At 42.0% G+C, this 24,564-nt stretch overlaps 2 protein-coding genes across 5 annotated transcripts in view; both read right to left on the bottom strand.

Annotated features, from left to right (window-relative positions):
- Window positions 1-422: 422 nt before the first annotated feature.
- Window positions 423-7,094, bottom strand: si:ch211-216l23.2 (uncharacterized protein LOC565061 homolog). Of its 2 annotated transcripts, XM_061282667.1 has the most exons (10): window positions 6,870-7,093; window positions 6,608-6,694; window positions 5,521-5,594; window positions 4,716-4,836; window positions 3,358-3,557; window positions 2,071-2,349; window positions 1,833-1,997; window positions 1,679-1,720; window positions 1,299-1,505; window positions 423-1,160 (listed from the first exon to the last, which is right to left on the bottom strand). In XM_061282667.1, the coding sequence occupies exons 1-10, from the start codon at window positions 6,929-6,931 to the stop codon at window positions 1,129-1,131; spliced, it is 1,269 nt and encodes a 422-aa protein (XP_061138651.1). In that variant the 5' UTR covers window positions 6,932-7,093; the 3' UTR covers window positions 423-1,128. The 2 variants fall into 2 exon arrangements, with proteins under 2 accessions (XP_061138651.1, XP_061138652.1); XM_061282668.1 differs by lacking the exon at window positions 1,679-1,720 and having other exon boundaries at window positions 6,870-7,094.
- A 509-nt stretch (window positions 7,095-7,603) lies between these two features.
- The window catches only part of LOC133156741 (cGMP-inhibited 3',5'-cyclic phosphodiesterase 3A-like), a 46,752-nt gene continuing 29,791 nt past the window's right edge, over window positions 7,604-24,564 (bottom strand). For 2 of the 3 annotated variants that reach the window (XM_061282664.1, XM_061282665.1), the window contains 12 exons: window positions 20,838-21,098; window positions 19,307-19,464; window positions 15,697-15,770; window positions 15,419-15,570; window positions 15,177-15,314; window positions 14,557-14,668; window positions 14,251-14,364; window positions 13,133-13,332; window positions 12,813-13,016; window positions 11,048-11,209; window positions 10,715-10,970; window positions 7,604-10,615 (listed from right to left, as the gene is read on the bottom strand). In XM_061282664.1, coding sequence (XP_061138648.1) covers window positions 10,326-10,615; window positions 10,715-10,970; window positions 11,048-11,209; window positions 12,813-13,016; window positions 13,133-13,332; window positions 14,251-14,364; window positions 14,557-14,668; window positions 15,177-15,314; window positions 15,419-15,570; window positions 15,697-15,770; window positions 19,307-19,464; window positions 20,838-21,098 — 2,121 coding nt within the window. In that variant the 3' untranslated portion in view covers window positions 7,604-10,325. The remainder of the gene's footprint in view (window positions 10,616-10,714; window positions 10,971-11,047; window positions 11,210-12,812; window positions 13,017-13,132; window positions 13,333-14,250; window positions 14,365-14,556; window positions 14,669-15,176; window positions 15,315-15,418; window positions 15,571-15,696; window positions 15,771-19,306; window positions 19,465-20,837; window positions 21,099-24,564) is intronic. The other variant, XM_061282666.1, reaches the window with a different exon arrangement.

Raw genomic sequence — 24,564 nt, 5'->3', positions numbered from 1 at the left:
TGCTCCCCTCTCCCCCAGGGGATGGATCAAAATCACACAGGGATGAGTTAAATGCAGACGACGATTTTCACCACACCAAGATGTGTGTGTGACAATCATTAGGACTTTAACTTGTTATAGTAAGGTGCCATTGCAACAATTAACACTGTGTTTCTGGTGATGGGAGGGGAGGTGTTTGCTGGGGTGTCGAGAGTTCATGCTTGATATCACCTCAAGAGATCATGTGGGGCGCGCACGCACATACACGCACGCACGCAAGCCCACCGAGCAAAGTAAAAGGCAAGCAAACGGAGAGTGATAATGAATTAGACTCCTTTGACCCACTGCGAAACTGATAGAAATGCTACATAGCCCTGGTTTAATGGTATGTTTAGTGAAGGGTAAATTTTAGTTGATTTAACCATTGCGCTTCACAACATAAGCAAATTGAATGAAGATATTTAATAAAATAATTACATTGAGGTGAAGCTCCCGTAAAAAAAAAACACGTTTGTACAGTTTGCTGTGCAGGGGACACTTGCCAGTCCCCACATCTGCGCATCAAAACAGCACATTGCAGAACACATTTAACAGCCACAAACGTTTAATTTATAGTACTTCTTTTATAGTTTTAAAAAGTACAAGTCTCACAAATTGTCAACAACTTTAGTTTCCATCCAATGCAACTTCTTTTTAACACCATTACTGTCACCAATTCAAAAGGATTTGTCTAACACAAATGCATCCAGAGAAAAATGAGGATAAAACAATGTTATTTCAACTACAGATGATTGTTTCAACTAATGAAATGTTTGAAACTCCGCATGAAGGAGCAAAACTGTCCAAGAAAGCCGGGAGGACCGTTTGAATCCACAACATTCTGCATTGTGTAATTCTAAAACAACAAAATTCACACAATTTTATTTTACACATTTTGTCTTGCAGCTGATTTTTTAAAAAATATTTTCCTTGAGTTAACTACACTTAAAAAAAAAAAAAGCAAAAATTACTCCAGCAACAATGTACCAAACATTTTTAAATGTTTTTGATGTATTTTCTCATTTCACTCAGCCTTTTAAAAGTTGAACCCAACAGAGACAAAACAAAAGACAGGTTCTAAATACAAAGTTATTCTTGGATGCTGCATGCTTAATGTCTGGGAGCACTAAGGTGAGGGACACCTGGGGAGAGAGACAAGTGGACCAAATATGTCATTCAATCTTAACCTATTTTCTCAAATCTTGCTTTGACACTTGAAATCATGACATGTCAACATCGATTCTTGAATGCATCAAATGAAAAGATGACTAGTAACCCACCTGGGAGAGACAAAAGTGGAGGGCGAGAACCTTTGAGGGAAGGTGGAGCAGCTCTCATGCTGAGGGACCCTCTTGGGCCCTGGTGACGTATGGGAAGACGCGTCATTGGGGGGCTACCTAGCAAACTAGGGCCACCATAAGAGGTGTGTAAGGACGGCTTTTGTTGCAAAGAGAGCAGAGGGGGAGGCTTGCTTTTCAGATGAGAACCTAAAAAGCGGGCAAAAGAAAGTACATCAATGTTACGCGCTTTGGTCATTATGTATAGACAGTTTTAATATTCATTTCTGAGATTCTTTGGCATAAATGAGAAAGAACGTATGTATTTTACTGGCATTACCAATGAAATAAAATACAGATGAAAAAAATAAATGTACAATCACCTTCACATACTGCCGAGTATAGCCCCTGCATTTGATATTGTTCTATGGAAGTTATGGAAAATAGCAGTAAGAAAATGTTTTAGTATGCAAAAAAATTAGTTTGTATAGGTGGGCAACAGAAAGGGCTTGACCCCTGCGGTGTAAGGTCTTTTACCTGGTGAAGGTAAGAGCGGCATCGGTGTGGCCGGAGGAGATTCCATCAATGGGCGCCCAGCCTCGTTTGTACACGGAGGCGGGCCGAGCAGCGTCGGGAGAAGGGGAGGCGGATTTCCTGGTGCCGAAGAGAACATTTTACTCTTCAGTTCGCCGCCGTTGCTCGCTGGTGAGAAACCGCAAGAGGAGTCAAGGAGTGGACGCGCCGATGTCACCCACGCGACGGAACAGCATCGCACCTCTTAAGTGTTCCTGCCGGGCGTTGACGAACGCCAAAACGGCTTCCAATTCCTCAGCGTAAACGTGCACGCCCTCGGCCAGCAGCTGGAGGGACTGACGCGTGTCCGAGGGAACCAGGTGGCGCTCTATCTTTTCCCGATCCAGAAATTCCCCGAGCAACTGCGAGGCCTGTGATGCAATATCGGCGGGGTCCCTTTGTTTCCGTTCCTTACCGACTCCGCGCCTGTGCTCCGTTTGGACAAAATCCATGGCCTGCTCTTTGGGCATGTTGCGGTGGACTGTGGGCAAAAGTGGAGGGTGAACCCGAATCATGTCAGAGGGGCCTCAAGAGGGAGGCCGTGAAAGCAAACAAAATAGAGCATATGGATCGTCCCCTTTGAGTTGGCTTTATATTGATGTTGCCCAGTGGCTCAGTTTGATCACAATTGTTGGAATTGCTACATTGTTGCGCAGGTTTGTGCGCAGTATGCAAATTTCACAGACTAACAGTAAAATGTGTAGTTTGAAATTGATCCCGTTGTAATTAAGAGTAATATTATTTTCTTTCATTTAGTTTTAGAGAATGGTCGGAAAAGTATGGCAATAAATGGTTTTCAAAACTGAATTTAGACTTTACTTTGGGTTTTAATGTAATTGTGCGTGGTCATGAAATTGCTGTATAAGTATGTGGTGAATTGAAGCATTCATTATTTTATTCCCCCCGCCAAAGAAAAAGAATTGTAACAATGAGGTGTGCAAAAACAAGTGAGGTTTTGGATTTTAGTCTCTTAATAAATGTATCTAATAAATCCCCAAACTATATCTGAATGCATGGAAATGGACCAAGACGTGCTGTAGATTCAGTCTCAATTAATTTACCATCTAAAGAAGCAAAATAAAATAAAAAAGAAATTCAACTCTGAATGTCAAGAGCTGTGGGCTGAGCTGAGAGTTGATTACATGGGGATCATTTCAGTTTTCTCGTCAACAAGCTGGGAAAGAGGCGTGGTAAAGGATGTTGTAATACTGTTTTCTTTAAGCGTTGGTTGTCTGCTAGTTTAGGACTGGAAGTCATGACTCTTGGGGGATTTTTAAATACATTTGTAATGTATCAAAAGGTGAGCTTGAATTCTTGTTCTTTAGTTGTGTTTTTAGGTAATGTCACAGGATATTTGTGTGTGTGTGTGTGTGTGTGTGCGTGTGTGCGTAAGTGCTTGCACGGTGCATTGCGTGATTAGTTGTGCGGGGGCTTAGAAAGGGGATGGATATTTGTCATTGGAGGGGATTTTGAGGGGGGCAGGACTTACTTTTGAGGGGCTCTGAGAAAATGATAACTGTGCAGGAGGACAGAGCTACATTTTTCTGCTCCACCAGAATACATAACGGGGAGCCAACACCTCGGACATCCTGCAGGGCTTGCGTCAGGTCTGACTCCGCCTGCAGATAGAGCATTTCCACCGACAGGCCACGCTCCTGCAAGCACTGGTTTAGCGATTTGGGGTAATCCCTTTAAGAGGAAGAGAAACATGTTAACTCAACACTTCTCTGTTGACTGACTCAACTGGAACCAAGACCAACTCAAATCAGATTAATCAGACGCAACGGTTGAATGTGTTTTAGGTGACACCTTAGAAGTGTTGCAGAACCCGGTGAGATACAAAATGAGACACACTTGGATTTGGAGTACCCAATGTCAGTAATCATTTTGGTGTAAAAATCAGATGTCTCGATTGGACAATACGCTAGGAATGGAGTGGATCTCAAAGTGATGTTTGGATGACTGTGCATTGTACCATGTGACCCGAACTAAGAAAAACTGAATGAAAGTATTTGTTGACAAAAAAAAAGTCAGCGGCAACTTTGAATATTAAATGTACACACATGTCATACAGTACATTAAGGGTTGTGATGCTTTAGGGAAATGTTTGCAGTTGAACACTTTCAATGTAACTTGAGTGGTAAACAAAAACATTTTTATGTGTTACTATGGTAACTAAAGAAGGATGAAAGAGCAGTATTTGTGTAGGGTTCTACCACCATACTTAACATATGCATGACTGTAGAAAGTTCACATTGTGAGAAAACATTTTAGACTAATATAGTGGTCAATTATAAAAGTAAAAATTGAAACATTTCTGCTCGGAGTGACGTCTGACTTTTGCTTTTGTGGTCATCAGCAATATGGAAGTGGACTATGTCATGTTGCAAATGTTCTTTTTTTTTTGTACAAGCAATCAGACTTCTCGTCTGAAATGTGTGCTGCGATCAAAGTCTTTGGTTTTTTTTCTGTCGGATTCTGTGTTTCAGACCTTATCCTGTTGAACAACAGCAATTAACGATTAAAGTTAAGCACACTACAAACAAAGCGTTAATGCTGCTTTGTTGATTCAATTACATTGAGCCTATTCATGGGATTTACTTTAAGGTGCAAAAATACATAAAAGGATGCATGTGGTTGTTGAAACAAAAGAGCTCTTATTGTGTTAACTATAAAGAGATTATTTGCCAGGATAGATAGAGTGTATTACATTTTAAATAAAATTAAGAAAAAACTTCTGAGGGAGGCTTGTGAAACCTTCCAGCTTTGTAACTATTTAAGCCCTTGACCAAAAGTGTTGGGAAAAAGATTCTGTGGGATATTAGCACATTTGAAATTTCTACTTACAGACACTGGTTGGCCACTGATATGATCACACAGTCAGCAGCTGTGTGATCGTCTTGCACTTGCCTGTAGAATTTCTGATACAAGGTTTTCCGTCTGTCTGCGGAAGTGTTCTCGGGCTTAGCTGGAGCAACCAAAAGACAACAGGGTTGATGAGCAATGGAGAGGGAACGTACGAGTGGATAAAAACACAAATTGTGTTTGAGATAATGACAAATTACCAGGGCTCGAAGCTTATTTTTTGCCCAAGTTGCCCTCGGGCAAGTTGGAGAAAATTTTACTTGCCCGAAACAAAATTTTACTTGCCCGAATTTTTTTGGAGTGGATTTTTACTTGCCCGACACATTTTTGCAATAAAAAAGACAACACTATAAGTTTTGCCTTCATATGCCTTCGTATCCGCCAACCGGAAACAAGCTCTGCTGGTGCGCAGGCGCAGAAGAGCCAGGGACGGGTGAGGGAGGATGCATTTAATTACGAAGCGCTTTGCCGTTATCAATGTATTGCAGACTTACACGAGAGACTAACCGCTCCCTAGAAAACAAAATGTCGGACCAGAAGCGGCAGAAGTTGCGAGAAATTATGCACAAAATCGTCTTTTTACAGCTTGAAAACATGGTATTATGGCAGGGCAAGTTCGGGCAAGTGAGGAAAAAATTCTACTTGCCCGTCTGCCATCGCTACTTGCCCCGGGCAATCGGGCAATCGTTAGTTTCGAGCCCTGATTACAAGTGAACACTTGCATAGTGGTTGGTCTACATCTGCAGATTTTTGGGGAACTTCCTTTATAACTTTAGGGAATTCTCACCATTGTGTTGATGCTTTGCACCATCATACTTGACACTGCCACTGTAGTGTTGCTTCTGTTCCAATTCTTTGTAACTGAAAGAGAAGCAGTAAACGTAAAAAAAAAAAGTAGTATTTAATCAGTATGTGCACAATATAACAAAAATATCAATATTGCAATATCGTTGTTTAGTTTTAAACAATTCCAAATAAACAAAAAGTGGTGGGGGGGGGGTATATACACGTTAAAGCAAAGTAAAAATGTATTCACGTGTGTGTGTGTGTGTGTGTGTGTGTGTGTGTGTGTGTGTGTGTGTGTGTGTGTGTGTGTGTGTGTGCGTGTGTGATTGTAGAACTGTTCCAGCAAAGAGCCGGGAACTTTCAGACTGCAGGGCTCGAAGCTTATTTTTTGCCCAAGTTGCCCTCGGGCAAGTTGGAGAAGATTTTACTTGCCCGAAACAAAATTTTACTTGCCCGAATTTTTTTGGAGTGGATTTTTACTTGCCCGACACATTTTTGCAATAAAAAAGACAACACTATAAGTTTTGCCTTCATAATGCCTTCGTATCCGCCAACCGGAAACAAGCTCTGCTGGTGCGCAGGCGCAGAAGAGCCAGGGACGGGTGAGGGAGCATGCATTTAATTACGAAGCGCTTTGCCGTTATCAATGTATTGCAGACTTACACGAGAAACTAACCGCTCCCTAGAAAACAAAATGTCGGACCAGAAGCAGCAGAAGTTGCGAGAAATTATGCACAAAATCGTCTTTTTACAGCTTGAAAACATGGTATTATGGCAGGGCAAGTGAGGAAAAATTCTACTTGCCCGTCTGCCATCGCTACTTGCCCCGGGCAATCGTTAGTTTCGAGCCCTGCAGACTGAACTGGATGTGGCGGTTTTTTTTCTTCTTCTTCCCACTCCTTATTTGTTAACAAACATCGCACAATGCGCATATGGTAACATGAACAATAGTATGCATTTGAGCACGGTGTAACCCATTGTTCAAAGTGCAACACTTAGTACTGTGTCCGCCGCCTCTGATTTTAGCTTGTGTTGATTTTACACTACATTCTCGAAAATAAAATGTAGTTGAATTAAGTTTTACAGACCTGTCCAGGGCATCCTTGAGATCTTCGTTCCTCTCTTCCCTGCTTGAGTACGGCGCACTTCTCCGGAATAATCTCAAAGGCTGAACGCTGCACCACGAAACAAAAATGGATTAAAAACAAAAACCGTTTAATGGATAACATTGTATGGGGAATACAGAGGCGCGAGCATGCATTATCGTTGCTATGTCTTTTATATTACTATTCTCCTGGGTAGCATGCTAATGCTAGAATAAAGGCAAAAACGGCAATGTGAGTGACTGACCTCCCATTTGGGTTACCCTGCTGCCGCCGGGAAACATTGCAAGCAGTTGACCAAGAAGACATTTTACCCGAGCCCCAAAAACCCAAAGCAAGGAGCTTAATGGCCGGTTGAGGTGACAAATTAGTCTGTTTTGTGTGTCTTCGCACGCTTAGCAAACAACTAGCTCAGATAAGTGATGCTAACACGGGTGGCCGACTAAGCGTCAATTCTTCTTCTATGGTTACATTCATGGACGTTTGAGAGTTGTTAAGGAAGTGCGCCACATATCAACTTATTTATATACAGTGGCTAAACATTGGTACTGCACGCAAAGTTTGCCTGCCAGTTGTGTGCAAAAAATACACAAAAAGTGTGCAATTTTTATTATTTCGCCACTTATTGTAAGTATGCATCATAGATGCGCCATATGGAGCATATAGATGAAAGACAGTAATATTTTCTCAGCCAACTATTACAAAGTTATGTTAATGAAATCAAACCTTCAGTGAGATAATAAAATAATAACAATAAATTGAAGTGTTCATCTTTTTCTGTAAAAATCTGTGTCACAAGCACAGAAAAAAACATAGAATGTATGCATATTGCAGTTGATTCTTCCAAATTGACCATTTGTATGAAGCGATTTTAATTTGTATTTCTCCATACTTTCAAATGATAAAAACATGTTCTATCAAGAAATCATTTCATCATTTGTTTTCACTATTAGTAAAGACAATCACAGAGATGCCACAAAATGTCTGTCTTATAACTGAATGTATTCGCATTACAACATCAAATTAGGTCAGTTTGTGACAATTTCTAATCATCTTCAAATATATTCATGTATTATACATACCAATAGGCACTTCCAGTAACTCTGGCAATTATGAAGCCACAGTATAGTGTCTAAATTACAAAATGGTGAAAATAAATAATGTGTTTCTAGAAGTTTTTGGTCGTTTTAAAATGTCTTTACTTTACAGCATATATTCATATTGTACAAAATGGAGCATTAACCTGCAAGGGAAATCTTTAATGTTCACAAATCCTGTCTATTTAGACAAAACACTGCATTTAAGTACACATGGTAAGTGCAGTCAACTGGTGAGAGGAAACAAATTTCTCATAATAATTTGCATGTTCTATAAAAATACTTAGCAATTTCGCTTATGTTATTTTAAAGCTGGTTTTGCTCTCATGATTACAATTACCCTACAAATGTGAAACAGTCAAATGACAGGAACAAAGACAAAACAACATAACATATTGACTGAAATGACGTATGTTCTCCACCCCATAACAGTTTAATGGTCTTTGCGATGTGACAAATCAGTGATGAATGTTAAAAATGTCAATTGTTGCCATTGAACATGGCTACAAAGCAGTTTCTAGGTCAAAGTGGAAGCACAAGGAGAAATAGTGTATGTACACAGGATCTTTGGAGAGCGACTATGGAATGCATCAAAATTTACTAAGTGTACCGGTTGCCATGCAGCCGCGTTTGAAACAAGGCAGCATTGGACCTAGAAACAGGGTTTCCAATTAGACGCTTACATAAATGAACTCCTCTTAAGTTCAGAGTAATATACCGCACATTCACAAAGCGGTCACATCCCTTTCCTGACTCCTCTTCTGTGGGAAACATTGAAATGGAAAAAAAGTCGATAAAATATCTGCCAATATAAATGTAAAGGAACAATCTTACATGAAATCCCCAGATTCACATCTTTCAAATTCCATGCAGCGACACATTCTTCACTCATATGTCTTGGATTTAACTCAACTGTCATGTTTTTTCTTCTTCTCATCCTAACAGAGTGGGCTGTTCATTTACTTGGGAGTCTTCTGGGCTCAAAATTAGTTTGTCAAATTTTAAGCATTATTGTCTTTATAGTTCGTGATGAATAATTCTAATGTCATGTTTTGTTACACAATTTAAATTTTGATTTGAGACTGCATTGTACTCCTACACTGTCAGAAAAAAAAAGGTACCTTGGGGATCTATTAGTTTTTTTTTTAAGGTGTGATGAACTGTGTCCACATTTGAATCCCTGTCCGTGTGTGTTTGTAGTCCACTGTGTATATATAATATAAATATATACGACTATATATATATATATTCATATTATATATATCCCCCGTTTCAGTGGTATAATAGGTGTTCCAGCCATTGGACCCTGAAAATGACAAATTCAGCACATTTGTTTCCTGACAGTGTTTGAAAGCAAAGTCATGAGAGCCCGTGATTACTACTCAAAAAGGGAATCGCACTTCTCAGACTTATTATGCATTTCGTCAGAAATCAAACAAAGATGTCAGAAAAGCACTACATGACTTGTGATGTGGCAAACATTTCTGAATTCAACTTTCTGAAGTGTCAAGCTACAGTATACATCATTTCAGTCCGGTCTCCAGTTGATGCATATGGTTGTTCTTAAATTTGCTACCTGATTTCATACTTCCTGTGCTTCAATGTGTATTGTGGACATCATCTAAAAGTAGCTTGCAATAATATCCCTGCACATCTTTACTGTCCTAGTAGAGCTTTTGTTGAATCTCAACAGTTGAAGATTTCCTGAGGGTTTAAGGTTCACATATGGAGGAATGGACACACAGAAAATGCAGAATTGAAGAAATAAAAGTAGAGAAAAAGAAGGGCATGAATGTAATATTCTCTTTATAGTCTATCTCATCTCATGGATTTATGACTTCTGAGATTCCAAATGTCAAACTTGGTTTGGTTTATTCCCTTTTTTCTAATGATCGCATGAATCAGTCCATAAAAACATTGCTGCTGCAAGTTCCCATTTTGGCATAACCACAACATGGAGAAGCTTATTCATATTTTAGGCAGGGGAATCTTTCACTTGGACACAAAGTTAAACTTGCAATGAGGATGAAACATCTGCATTTAAAACATACATGGCGATACGGTGCATAAAATTAGCTTTCATAAATATTTATTGTGTGAGAGACTCATGTTGGCCGAGGTTCAAGGAATGACATTTACACCAATGTTCTTCGTTTGATGGCCCATTTTGACCTCCACTCAAAAACTCCTGCTTAAATTAAAGCACAAGTACAAGTAACGGGGGATGTCCATGTCATTGCATTCAGAAAATTAGGTATAAATTGGCAGCAAATTTCATCAGTCCCATATTACCACATTGTGGTTAAGGTCTGTGTTGCCAGTCTGCCTTTTTCCCTTGACAGTAACAAAAGAGTCTGTATTCCAAAGAACATGCATAATCTCATATTGCAAGACAAAAAGCTCCTTTAAAATAGTTGGTGAACTCAAATATTTAGACAAAAACGTGTAAAGCACATAATTTCCCACCCTGTTTTTATTCTTAGGCACACATTTCCCAATCTACAGTGTTGTGTCTAAAGTGATGTGCTGGCAAAAACAGGATTCAGTAAATAGTATAGAAGAAAAAAAACACTTGTACTAATCGTGAAAGAGGCCGGATGTCGCCTTCACTGACGGTCTTCGTCCACTTGCTGCGTTGACGCAGACCACTCGGGTTCCTCGACTCCTTCCTCGGGATCCTCCCCTTCAAGGGGCTCTTCTCTGCTGCCCGGCTCCTCTTCTTCTTGGTGAGTGGCCAAAACGGGCTCCGCTACACTGTTCACATGAGCCGACTCTGCTCCTTGGCCCTGCTTCTGGTCCTCCTCCTCCTCGATCACTTTTTTCCACATCTCGTGGTTCTCCAGCAGGTGATGAGTGATCTCACAGAACACTTTCCGCCTCTTCTTGGCTGTTGTCTCTGATACAGTAAGGCCACACAACCAAACATGATACCAAACATGTGATTATTACATTTCAAATGCAAGGACGATCACATGGTTTGATAAGATACACTTACGTGATGACTCTGAGCTGGTGGACGTGTCTTCCTCCGCCGTGTCCTCCTCGTCCTCCTCGTTCTCTGTGCTTTCAGGTTCCTCGGCATCCATCTTGCGTTCCACCCATCGTCCCGGCATGAGGCAGGCCGAGTCGTAAGAATTGCACAAGGGTCCCACGATGTGTGTGATGAATGACTCCTGGAGTTTGGCCAACTGCGGTGCGGCTCGGTCCATGAAAGGGCTGACGGGTAGACCCAGATTGGACTCTTCATCACCCTACACGCGGCATGACCTTCATTAGCACAAGGTTACGGCCAGAAATGCGAAGCAGTGATGAAGGAGAGGTGGCCAACCTGTTCATAGAACTCATTGACAATGCCCTCTGTCCACTGTAGATGCAGGTCCTTACACTTTAGTGGCCCGTTGATGTCTGCCAACTTTATGCACATCTGGCAAACCAGCAACCTGTCATTCTCATTGGACCAATCAATGCCTGAAGATGGATCATCCCCTACCTAGAGAATCAATCGAAAAATAGATTCAATTAAACATTGTTTTCACGTTTTAGCTTTTACCCCCAAAATACATAATTGATCCACAGGTGTCAAACTCAAGGCTCAGGGGCCAGATATGGCCTGCCACATCGTTTTATGTGGCTGGCAAAGATAAATTGTGCATCGACTTAATGTGTCAATATTAAAATTGCAAATTGTCTTCACTTTTAAAAGTCGGAATATTGTTAGCAAATTTTGTTACCAGTCTTCTTTTTAAAATATTTGAACAGCCTTTGACTTCAAAATACTATACTGTATCTGATATGAGGCATTCAAATATTTTCTATGCAGGTCAATGTCAGTCATAATGGCCCTCTGAAGGAAACTAGTGACTAGTTTGACAATCCTGTCTTGAGCTCTTCCTCTATGGAACATAGTGGTTTTGCATGTTACCCCATGCTTTGTGCGACCTTTCTCTACTCCAGCTTCCTGCTACATTCCGAAAACATGCATATCTGCTTCTGAACTACCCATGAGTGTGAATACCGTAATTTTCGGACTGTAAGTCGCGTTATTTTTCATAGTTTGGGTGGGGGGGAGCGACTTATAATAAGGAGCGACTTATATGTGGTTTTTTTTCAAACATTTTCAATAAAAAAGAAAAGTGAAACCGTGATAAACGAACCGCAATGTAGCAAGGGATTACTGGAATTTGAATTTCAAGTAACGTCAGCAGCGCGACACGGCGTGGTGCGGCGGTTGTTTACAAAAAGCATCATTAGCGGCTTTGTTTCTAACTGGCACAGAGGACGAAGAGTTCGAAGGATTGAAGGATTTGGAGTGACACAGAAGGTTTGAAAAACTATTATGGCTTTTACGCACACCCGGTCCTACTCTACGGAGCTCTCTTTCACCTCCGTGGATAGAAGTTGGGGGCCGGCGCTCGGCCGGGTGGCTGTCCGGGGACGGTGGATGGGGCTCGGTCATGGCTTTTACGCACGCCCGGTCCTATTCTATTGTTCTCTCTTCCACCTCCGTGGCTGGAAGTCCACGCCGCCACACGCCTGGAAGTTTGTTTTGTTAAATAAAGAGCCGTTTACCAAACCCACGTCTTTCCTTGTACTTTGTTAACGCTACAATCTAGTTATATACTAGATCTGTGGAATAACGACGAGGCTGACGTCAGGGTCGAGCACCCATTGATGACAAAGGACGATCAATGGGTTTAATGAATTGGAGTGACACAGATGGTTTTATAAACGTGTTATTTATGTAATGTTTTTTTTTAATAACTCTGAATGTTACGCCAGGCCCGTTCTCAGCTCTTTGTTTGTGTTATATCACGTTAGCATACCTATCGTTTAGCCTGTTGTTGCTCGTTCATGTCTGTTCCTGGTGTTGGATTTTGTCGAATAAATTTCCCCCCAAAATGCGACTTATGCTCCGGAGCGACTTATATATGTTTTTTTTCCACGTTATTGTGCATTTTATGGCTAATGCGACCTATATTCCGGAGCGACTTTTAGTCCGAAAATTACGGTGAACGTATCCCTGTAAGTGCCCTGTGATGGACTGGGTGGGTTATCCAAATCATTATATCCCAAAACATCCAAATCACAAATACCTTTGCATTAAATTCTGCGAGAAAATCAAAGTGCTTCTTCAAATCTGTAGCCAATATGGCCTCAATGACCAGGAAACGGAATCGCTTGAACTCCCTGTGGTCCAAGTTGAGGAGGAAGTTATACTCCGGTCGGGACAACAAGAGGTTCCAGGCCGAGGCAGCGTGGTGGTTTTCCAGAACCGAACGATCATTGTAGAGCACCGCCTGCACAGTCCCAAAAGACATTTAGTACAGTTGCAAACATTTGTTTGTCTCTTAGCTCAGCTTCAGGAACTTTGTCTGGCTACCATCCATATTGACGATTTTAATTTGAACTTCACCTGTGGAGCGCTGGTAGCCACCAGGAAGGCGTTGGTCCGCCCGGGGTGGTCATAGTCGTGCATGGCGGCAGCCACGTAGAGAGCCATAAGCTCCAGAGCCGGTATGAGGCCCGACAAGCAGCCATAACCGTCCTCTGACACAGTGTACGTCTTTGACATCAGGAAGCCCATATGACTGTGAGTTATTCCACTATCGGAGTCTGGCCACAAGGGAAGCAGACAACGGGAGTAAGGTGAACAACAACAGGCTGCTACACAAACACACAGATATTGTGCTTGAAGGGTGCAACATTTTAAAAATACACATCTAAGCGTTCAACTGCACACAGAGACGTTTTGGAAGCCTCAAATCCTCTTGTGCGTGGATTAAAGGAGAAGCCTCTAGTAAGGCATACAAATGAGGGGAGGAAAATATGCTTGTGAGGAAATTCTAATCTGCCAGTAATTTCATGCTCTTCAGAACTTCAAATAGTTTTGCAATGTGAATGGGAGCACTTTTTCTCAAAACCATTAATGAGTTAGACACTAGGTAGGAAACAAAACAATAAATAATAATATACAGGACTGTCTCAGAAAATTAGAATATTGTGATCAAGTTCTTTATTTTCTGTAATGCAATTCAAAACCCAAATTTAAATTAAAAAAAAGGCTTGCAATAGTTCAGCTAATTTGTAATGAACCCAGAATGTGTGACATTTTTGTTTTTTTAAATTGCATTACAGAAAATAAAAAACGTTATCACAATATTCTAATTTTCTGAGACAGTCCTGTATATTTGAGTGCTTCTTGAGCTAGTAGCAAATTCATCACGTGACTAATGTGAAAAGACCCCTTTGAGATCATCAGTTTATCAGATTAATCAATGAACTTGATTTGAAAAAAAATCAGAGGGAGAACATCTAGAGAACAAGAACTATGAATCGTGATTCCAAATTTATGAGTTTTTATTCGCCATGTTTGAGCGTGCCAAACAAGGAATTTGACTTCGGTAAATCACAGCCTCTGTTCAACATTTAGGTGACTAACAACACTCAGGACACATGGAAAATGGCAAATATTCTCAAACATCCCCTGATCTTGACAACAAATGAACTTGACAACATGTGCGTTGGACCCACCTGAGTCACTAGCAGAGCTGTGGTCAGCCATGAGGCTGGGCAGACCCGGAACCGGCTGTGTGGTGAGGTACCAGACTGCATGGAGTACATCCGTGGCATGCACTCGATTGTGATCTGAATCAGGGAACAGCGGAGTCAGTTTATCACCACCAGAGGGCAGCGTTGAGCTAATTATCTCATTTTATAAAGCCCTAGTTAAACCCAATTAAATAAGACAAACAATACAATTTTCCTCCCGTGGATGGTTTGGTATTAAGTCTAGGCAAAGGTCCTGAATGTAAGCGGACAGGATTTGTACAAGCTTACATGGTATATTTCTGTAACCATTCTCAAGGGCATGGAAGTAGTTCATGAATTCTTGGATGGGAATCTTGAAGGTCTGAAACAATCCAGTGTCCTCAAAAAGCCTGTATGAGACCTGAGAGGGTAAAAAGAGAACATAATAGCACCACCATTCATCCAATTTCGTTACTGCTTGTCCTCATCGGGTCACTGGTGAGCTGGAGTTTATCCCAGCTGACTCAAGGCAAGAAAGTGGCTAAAAAGTTTGCAAATGTTTCCCGAAGTCAAATCCAAGCACTTTCATTGGCAAAATAATGGAGTTCATCACAACATGAAAAAGTTCAATGTTATAACTACCAGTTTAAATGCAATTGTACATCTTTGATGAAAATGATCCAGCCAAATACAAGTTAAGATTCCTCTTATCTGAAATCTAAAATAAATATTTTGAAGCAGATTCTACTGACTGAATTGTGAATGGACTGATGGTTAGCACCTCAGGGTTGGAATTGTAGCGCCCTATATCCAGTGTAGAGTTAGCACGTTCTCCCTCGTGCTTGCGCGGCTTTTCATCGGGTTCTCGTGCTTCCTTCCACATTTCTAAAACACGTGTCAGGTTTAGTGAAGACTACTGACTTCCTCACCTGACTGAGGATCCGTCCACATTTTCCATTTGTCTTCTCCATCAAGCTGAAGATGGGAAAGTTCCAATTGTTTAGCTGATTCATCATCGGCTCTAAATCTTCCATTAATAGCGGCTCCGGGGCCAGGATAGGTTTGTCCTGTATGATGAAAAGGGAGAGTTTTTTTCATTATAGAAACGTCATGCTGTCTCCTCATGTCCCTGAGGGCCATTTAAAGGGTCTTTATGGTCTTTGTGTCTTACCTCAGGAGGTATTAGCGGGTGGAGGATGACATTCTGGGAGGAGTTTTTTCCTTCTTCTGTGTCCTCCTCTGTGTGTGCTACATCACTGCTGTCACTATGGTTGGCTTCGTGGGTGCTGTCATAGTCTGACGACGCAACCACTTGATCCTCTGCTGTTGAAAGAGGCAAGTTGTTAGATTTTTTTAAGTTATGGGGATTGTAAAATAAATTAATTTTGTCTTACGCTGAGATTGCAAGCACTGTGCATCAAACCTGAATGAAAAGTGAAACCCGCGTACCTGAACGTGGTACTCGGTCTCCCTTGTCTATCGAGCCCTCTCCGTGGCTCAGCTTGATGTATGGTCTTCCGCAACTGTAGACAAGAGGGATATGATGTTGAACATTTTTTTTGGAAACATATATAAACAGTGCATGTTGTCGACACAGTGCTTGGAGGAACCAATTAAAATCCAACTAAAGCCTCCGAACAAGCTGAGCACATTCCACTGAAATGCACTGGGGGCGAGGCGGACCGAGAATAGTACATAAATGTGTTTGCTTGTACTTTGTAAAAAAAAAAAAAAAATGCGAACAGGCCTTTCCTGTCAGCAGCTGCGCTGAAATATTGGGATGGATTCCATTCAATATATCTGTCTTGGATGTCAAAGCTCTTAGAAGATGTTGGCAGTAAAAACTTAATGAGAGATCCCTTTAAGTATTTTATTTTCCCGCCATTGCTTGAACAAACACCGCAGCTGTTTCGACAGACAAAAAGAGATTAGTGAATATAATGGATGACCACACAAATAAATTAGAAATGACAGGCAGCATTCTCTCATCTTGGTGCTGCTCGGAATGACACAAATAATTATGAGGCTGTTCTTGAGTTTGACGTAAATCACCACGGGGCGCCTCTCAATCAGCTCTCGTGTTTCCCCCATTGTAGCTATTGTCAGGATGGGGGATGTTTCCAATTAAACTATATATCCTCAAAAGTTGGAGAAATTACTTGAAGCACAAAATAATGCGGTGGAGAAATTGTTTGGTGCCCATGGACCCTAGACTAACGGTACCGAGGCCCCAACAAAGAGTTGTGTTGTGTCTGCGGGGCCAGTTCGGAGCGTTGCACGTAATGTCTCGCAGGTGTGGAATATAAAATAGTTTGATAGTTTGGCGGGCGAACAGCTAGTGCATTATTGTCAGGGGAAGGGTATGCGCAAGGCAGGAGTGCTTGGCTTTTAAAAGCTTTGACTTTTAATGAAAGTTGAAAAACTGGCAGCCATGCTTCCTATTCTGCTAATGCAGCAGAATAAGCTCAGCGAGTGACATTGAGGCCTCGGCGCAGAATGAAAATAAGAAAGGTGGACGTGTTCGGTTTACGTGCGGTCAGATATTAGGTGACTTTGCTTCCATCAGAAGAACGAAGTCTGCACAGGATCCGTATCGTAGTTTGTGTCTATGAATCGACACACAGCTTCATGATTATAAGTCACAAGGAGTCAATTAATTTTCTCAAACTGCTTTTCCACAGGTCCAGCTCAGATATCCAGAAAATCAATTCCAAAACCTATCACACCAACAATTCGATATCAGTCTTCCGTTAACCTAGGCATGTTTTCGGAATGTGGGAGGTGCCCGGAAAAAACTAGAAGTGAACAAAAAAAAAAGTTACTACCTGCCAGGTAAAAGACAATTTTAATGATGAATTGTCTTTCAATGCTGTTTAATATTTTTGGAACATTTCAGCTGGCTTCTGCTCGCTCTCTTCACTCTTTGCTGGATATTTTCTTTGTCTAACCAATCACAACACACTGACAAACCGTTCCTTCTGCTTCCAGTAATCTATTCACTCGTTGAGCCAGATGACGCGAAGAAGCTTTGACGGTGATGCTATTGCTAATTCTAACTCTAAAGAGTGAATCTAAAATGATGGGAATATTGAGCGGGCAAGAAAATAGGCCTAAATGATTAAGATGGTAAAGATGAGCTGATAAATAAGAGAAGTAGCCATGTGTTTATTTTTCCTCCCACAATGGCTCAATTAATTCATAGTCCTGATCACCGGTGCCGAGCATCAAACGGTCCAGATTACCTCATCTCATTAACATAACATAATTGAGAAAGTAAAATGAGTTGAAGTTCAATCCGAAGTTTAAAACTGCAAGTTTCCTTTTACAGCTGCTTAAATGAAATAGATAAGATGAGAGTAAAAGTAAACCCGGTCCAATCCTGTGTTTGTTTTCCACAAAATGCACTCGTGACGGTGTATCCAATGTGTGTAAATGTAATAATTGTCGGGTTCTGGTGACAGAGGAGAGGCCCTGGTGTTTGTTTATACTCACACCACCTTAAGTGGTCATAGCTGGAGCCTGCCTGCTGCAGTTGAGCTGAGCAGAGCAGTTAAAGTGGGCCCCTGTGTACAAGAGCGGCTCAGTGTGCTTACGTTGACACAATGTGCTCATGTAACGCACGGTTATTGTGTAAATACGCGCTCCAAGCAAGCCGCCGACAGACTTATTAGCCCTTCCGCATGTCCTAAACTGACTCGACACATCAAGACATTAAAATGATCTAAAAAGAATACACATCAATTTCTTAAATTTGAGTGGAAAATGTCATCGGAACTGTTGAAAATGAACTGTGCTCCAAATTCCCCGACTGATGTCAAAAAGCGCCATAAGTCTCTAGCGTGAAAGTACGTTTTCCGAAGAAGGACTATAAAAAGCACTGCTTTTCATCAGAATTATTTCAATCAGATTACGAGAATCATTTAAGAGGCTATATTTATGTGCATGTGGAAATTCACTGCCCCCAGTAGTCTTTTTGAAATGTGATGTTGACATTACCATTTATTTCTTGTTTTGAATTGCGGAAATGTTGCGCTATGAAAATAACTACAATAATCATTTTTAATATTAACATTTCCAAAGTAAAGTTCACCAAGGCTTGAAGCAATTGCAAAATGATTGGCTGCTGGAGTATTGTTTGCATATTCAAAGAAGGATATTTTAAACTCTACACTATGTCCCGTAGATCATATTTAAAGCACGTGCACACGCACGTCCACAGCCGGGATACTTGGAAATGACTTTTGACTGTGCAATACTTGTAAAGTGATTCAAAACACGCTCAGCCGTCCTGGATTCATCCAAACATAATAGCACGGTCACCACAAACACGCTTTAAAGAATGCCATTTCTGGACTGATCACAACAAAGAAGATTTATATTTATGGCCGTAACTTGTAAGAAAAGTGGCAGACACAAGCGGGCCAGCCGTCTTGATTTATTTTGCATTTCTCTCCAAACAAAATGAAGTAGTCAAAAAGTCTTTGAAGTGCAAACCACACCACATCGATTAATAGCCTCAACATGATTGCGTCTAAGCTAGCTTCCAAAGCTTCTACAAAGCCAGCACAGCAAACCACACATTATACACACGACAGTCGCTGGGGCCCATTCATGGACTCGGCTCTCGTGCTAGTATCTTCAGCGCTAATGTGCCGAGAGTTTATGCGTGTCTTAGTTATTCGGGTTAATGCCTTTTGCCTGTGGGCCTTCTTTCCATTCTGGCTCCGGCTGCACACACACACACACACACACACACACACACACACGCACACGCACACACACGCACACACACGCACACACACACACAACTGTGCCATGACTGTGCAGTCACGCTGATGCGTTCGGCAAACCTACAGCCGCACCGCTGGGACTAAACCTAATAACTTTGATGTAATGTCAGAACGTAAAAACCATTAGGAGAGGTCTCGCTTTGCAGTTTCGTACAACTATGTGGACAAGCTATGATCTAATGAAGCATGTGATTCTGGAACTAGAGCGAGCAAAGGGATGGCTAAAAGCCGGGCTCGGTGGATATGTGAGACGTGTAGCGGTCGACTACCTGCACATGAGTGTTTCGTGGTAGGGTTTGATGCTGCCGCTGCGGTCCCTCCGCACGGGCCCTGGCTCAATTGTGGGCAGGCCTGTGGCGGAGGTGGTGGTGGTCCACGTGGAGGAGATCTTCCTCAGAAGACCCGGGTGGAGACTCCGCCTCAGACGCTGCGTGCAGAGAGGAAGGTAAACATGCTTAAAAGGTCAACAAGAAATCAAACTGACATTCTTTTAAAAAGCGCTTGAATGCTTTCTTTGGTGAAATGTACGAACGTTTCTTTACACTGTACTGCTTGCCCATGTGTGATGCTTCCATCTGCTCCATGCCACGCAGCAGCTTGGCAAAGAAGCACAAAACATGGCAACGTCTCTCCCTCGCTCGCTTGCGCAGTCTGATGACCCAATAAATATTGGCTCACAATCATGAATGAGCCCATTCAAAGCAAAGTGTCTCAAACAAACACTTTCCTGCTGCCCCTTTGCTCAACGACACTGTCATTAGCATTTACATTAAATCACCGATGTCAAACTCAAGGCCCGGGGGCAAGATACGGCCCGCCACATTATTTTAGGAAGGCCCGCAAAGACAAATTGTGTGTCAAATTCATTCAAATTACAAATTATCTTCACATTAAAAATAGAGATATTGCTAGCAATTTGTATTCCATATTTCTTTTCAGATATTTGAACAGTGTGAACGCAAGTGGTCACAACAGCCAACTTTAGCATCATCTGCAAGTGGAAGTCTTCCAGTACATGCTGTAGGCTGCAGAGAAACCATGGACAAAGATAGATCCTGTGTTTGAAACAGAAATGTCAAAGCAGTACGTCTGCTTGGCTTTATTGTAAATGAAAAAGAAAGTGTTTGAAAAGCCAACATCCTGCTATTACTCAGAAGCAAACGATAACAGACTTTTCTTTTTCCATTGCTAAATAACTTCCCTCCTGCGATTCTCCTCCAACACAGATCTGGATGGACACTGTCTTTCTGCGGAATCCTAATAAGTGCGGACCCATTGGTCACTCCTACAAGGCCAGACAACGTGATTGGTTTTATCGAGGGACCGCCAGGATGGGCGTTGCCTTCAAAAGATATCAACAACACACTTTTTAACCTTTTTGAGAGGTGCATACGTCACGTTGCCCTTCTTTCTTAAACACACGCAACACACACACACACAGTATGACTTTTGCACATCTGTCATGTTGACACAGCTGTGGCTATGAAAGGGAGAAGCGAGCTCCAAGCAGTAGACGCGCTCTATTTTTCTTCACTCAACTCTATGAAAACACACTCCTTCATTTGATGCTAAAAGGTCTGAGAGGCAGCAGCAGCCATTAGCGGGAAGACGGGCTCAAAGATTAACATGTGTGTGGAGCGATTTGTGCCCTTTAAATCATTTGGGCCATAATACGGCGGACCGCAGTTCCATCTAAGGGTAATTGCACATACTTCCCAAAGACAACTGTACATTTGAATGTTTGGACCCAAGTCTCTCAGCGTGATTTGCACCACATGTCGCCTCCACGAATTTCCTTACCTTATGGATGGACGTCTTCTCACCCTTCTCGGGTCCTTCCTCGGAGTCGGAGCAGATGTAGGCGTCCGAGGGGTTAAGCAGGGGGGCGGGGCGGGGCCGATGCAAGGGCTGGAAGGTGAGCTGGGTGGTGAGCAGGCTGCTGACAGCTCGCAGTGAGGTGCAGGTGTTGGAGGGCAGAGAGGGGTCAGCCAGGAGGTCTGTGATCAGCCCATGTGCTTCTCCCATCACTGCAATGTCCACCATGATGCTGGTACCTGATGACTAGAATGGAGAAATGAAGTGAAATAATATTCAGACTGCTCAAATTGTGACAAAGGAGGATTGGGCAGCACAGGAAATACGAACAGTAGTCTGGCTGGACTTTAGACCAAACAAAATCTGTCTGAAGCGTGTCCAGCCAACCACATCTGTGCGACATCGCTTAATGAATGAGCTCATTAGCAACATCCAAGCCAAACAACATGGCTTCATCTCTTTTCGAGTCATCTGGCAACTTTCACAGCTTCCCGAGCCGGGTCCAGTCTTAACTAACTGTCGGTGAATAGCTCCAACTGACTTCTCGTTTTGCACAGACAATGTTATCAGATTTTTCTCGCCCCCTAAATGTCACATTCCCTTTTACACCAGCTGCTAGACAGCCCGAAAAAAAAAAATACTGTATGTTTATGCTGGCTTCAATATCCTGGCGCTGGCTTGAACACAACACGCGTGTGTCTGAGTACTCACCATTCAGCCTCAACATGTGGGAACATTTCACGTTATTTTCCTTCCTCATATCTGATAGGTCGGAGTACATATGAATGTTCCCTCCTAGTCTGCAGTAGTTGCAGCTTTGGGTTTGTCTAGTACAAAAAGCCATGTGTTTGTCAATGAGGTTATTCTTAATCCGCAACTTCTGCGTCACCTCTTCTGTATTAAATGCTGTCCACTCGAAATGCAAACAAGTGTCTCTTGGGCTGCATAACATCTGGTCGGGAAAAATAAAAACAATGACCCCCTCGCGGGTCTCATATCTTCACACACTCTTGCACGCACAGAGACCATCTGGATCATCAACAAATAAATAAAGCGGAACCTTCCCATTAAGCGGTGCAATTTGCAGGTCAAGCAAAATAAAAAATATGCCTCAAATGACACAAATTCCACTAGCATATTAAATGTCAGCAAATTTTCCAAGATTCAACATATCTGGTTTTCTTCTATGGCTTGCGTACAAAATTCTCATTGTACTTCAATATTGTATGAGTGTACAAGTCCAAATAAGGATTGTGTGGCTGTACGCTGCTGAGTTCCCTTCTATAATAAATAAAACATGACTTTACATACAACACACTGCTTGGATGAACTCTCAAACTGGACCTCGGTATCTATAAAGGTGCTGTTGGGTTTGAATTTCTTTTAGTGCCAGTGCCATAAAAGATTTAAATCTGAGATTTTCTGAGTTTTGGAACGCTGTGTAGATAAACATATATAATAAAATATGTATTTATAAGCACGGTATCGCAAAACACAAGTAGAACTGTCTCGCTCTGAGCATGGGGATAAAAATCAATCATCTTAGCTCACAAGTTAAAGTTCACAAGTAAATTTTTTTTCTTTTTAAAACCTTCTGCTCGTTTCTTCGATACTTCAAAAATATTTAAAAATGACCACAAAAACCATACATAATAAAAGTAAGTAGACACAAAACTATATAAAACACAGCATAATAAATAGCATGAAGTAGCTGAAAGCTTCAAGTTGCCAGCCCGCTACAACCGAGATTTTTTGGGATAATTCCAACGTTCTCATACAATAAGTGAAATCTGGGTCAAATTTTTTAAAAAAAAGAAAAAAGAAAACATTTGAAAGACATGTATCTTTTTCATTTTTTTTTCTGCCAAAACAACACTATTGTTTTATTTTTACTGGATATCCTGTATATCAACTTAATGTTTGTGTTTAACGTTTCTGTGACTGACTGCTGTTTTCTAGAAAAACACTCTCTCAATGCAAAATATTTGGATTGATATGACGAAGCAGGCGGCTCGGTGATGCACTGGGTGGCACGTCCGCCTCACAGTTAGGAGGGTGCGGGTTCGATTCCACCTCCGGCCCTCCCTGTGCGGAGTTTGTATGTTCTCCCCGGGCCTGCGTGGGTTTTCTCCAGGCACTCCGGTTTCCTCCCACATCCCAAACACATGTTTGGTAGGCCGATTGAAGACTCCAAATTGTCCCTAGGTGTGAGTGTGAGTGCAAATGATTGTTTGTCTCTGTGTGCCCTGCGATTGGCTGGCAACCGGTTCAGGGTGTCCCCCGCCTACTGCCCGATGACGGCTGGGATAGGCTCCAACACGCATGCGACCCCCGTGGGGACTAAGCGGTTCAGAAAATGGATGGATGGATGGATATGATGAAGTAGTGGAGATAAAAATACTCTTCAAGTGTGATTGGGTCGAAAGCTATGTAGTTCACAAATAGAGTGTGATGTATTTTAAATCAAGTTTTCAAAAGTGGAATAAACCATTATCATTTTAACTGCTTTGTGCTACATCAAGATTTGCAACTTTGACTGATGTTAGCTGCCAAAAAGCTCGTGATAATTCTCCTAACCTGGATGCCTGTGCCAGAACTGAAATAAATGATGAATGCGCAAGGTTTTGTTAACATGTAACATTTAAACCACGGACAAGTACCAATAAACACTTCTTTTATGATCAGCTAACAGCCAAGTCAAACATGAGCCGAGGCGTGAACATTCTGTTGTGACACGGATGAGCGATGACGGCCTGCGCAGTGAAGCATTTTTCACTGGCCGTGTGAACTCGCTGTGGAAAAGCGTGTAAGTAGGCGTACGGCGGAGCAATGCCCGGACGACGGCCCGTCCGCGCACATGAGAGCCAGGGCTGGTCAAAACAAATGAGCAGTCGCTTCTGAAGTCTTGTTTGTGTGCACTTGGCTTTTGCTCACTCGTGTCGGCACAGGCACATCTTGTGCACGCAACCAAAAAAAAGTTTTTTTCCCCCCTAATCTTTGATGTTAATTTTATCAGGTTTGTAAAAAAGAATAAAATAAAAATATCAAGGATTCAAGTAAACTTTCCTTGATGATTTTCTTAATGGAAAAAGGTCACGTATTTGCGATCTGGTGCTCATTTGGCTGCATCATCTAAACAGGCCATCCGTGGAGTCTGCAGTAAACGGAAAGCGACGTCTGGGATTTGTTGAAATTGTGCAATAGTGAGAAAATAATGCGTCCCGCGAGGGAACTAAACGCTGGGACAAATGGCCTCAGGGGCCTGCTGGAAAGAAAGTGAAGTGTTTGATCTTCTAAGTAAACACATTCAAATCCTATAAGAAAATATTACTGCTCACAAGGACGAGGCTACGCACGCGACGTGAATGTCTGCTTTCTCGTAATCTTGCGGACAATGTCAAAATGCTGACGTGGTATGTTTATTTTTCGTTTCGTATTTCCCCTTTGACGGCCAATCCATATAATGGCCCTGAACGGATTATCTGAAGCGCTCACCACTTAGAATAACAAAGCAGTGATACACGTAGTGTGAATCATAGCACAAAGATCCCTCCGGATTCTCCTCGTTCCCAGCCAGACTCGTCGAGCCAAAACTACACCCAGCACTCAGCTTCCAACTTCCCAAACAAGCCCCGAGCCCAAATCCCTTTACGAGTTCTTTAGAAGCGAGCAAATTGCTCAGACTGAACCCGGTTCCGCCGCCGCAGCCTGG

Source organism: Syngnathus typhle, linkage group LG7 (genome assembly GCF_033458585.1).
Source record: "Syngnathus typhle isolate RoL2023-S1 ecotype Sweden linkage group LG7, RoL_Styp_1.0, whole genome shotgun sequence".
Taxonomy (NCBI): Eukaryota; Metazoa; Chordata; class Actinopteri; order Syngnathiformes; family Syngnathidae; genus Syngnathus; species Syngnathus typhle.
Note: the sequence above shows the minus strand (reverse complement) of the source record. Positions and strands in the feature narration are given on the sequence as shown.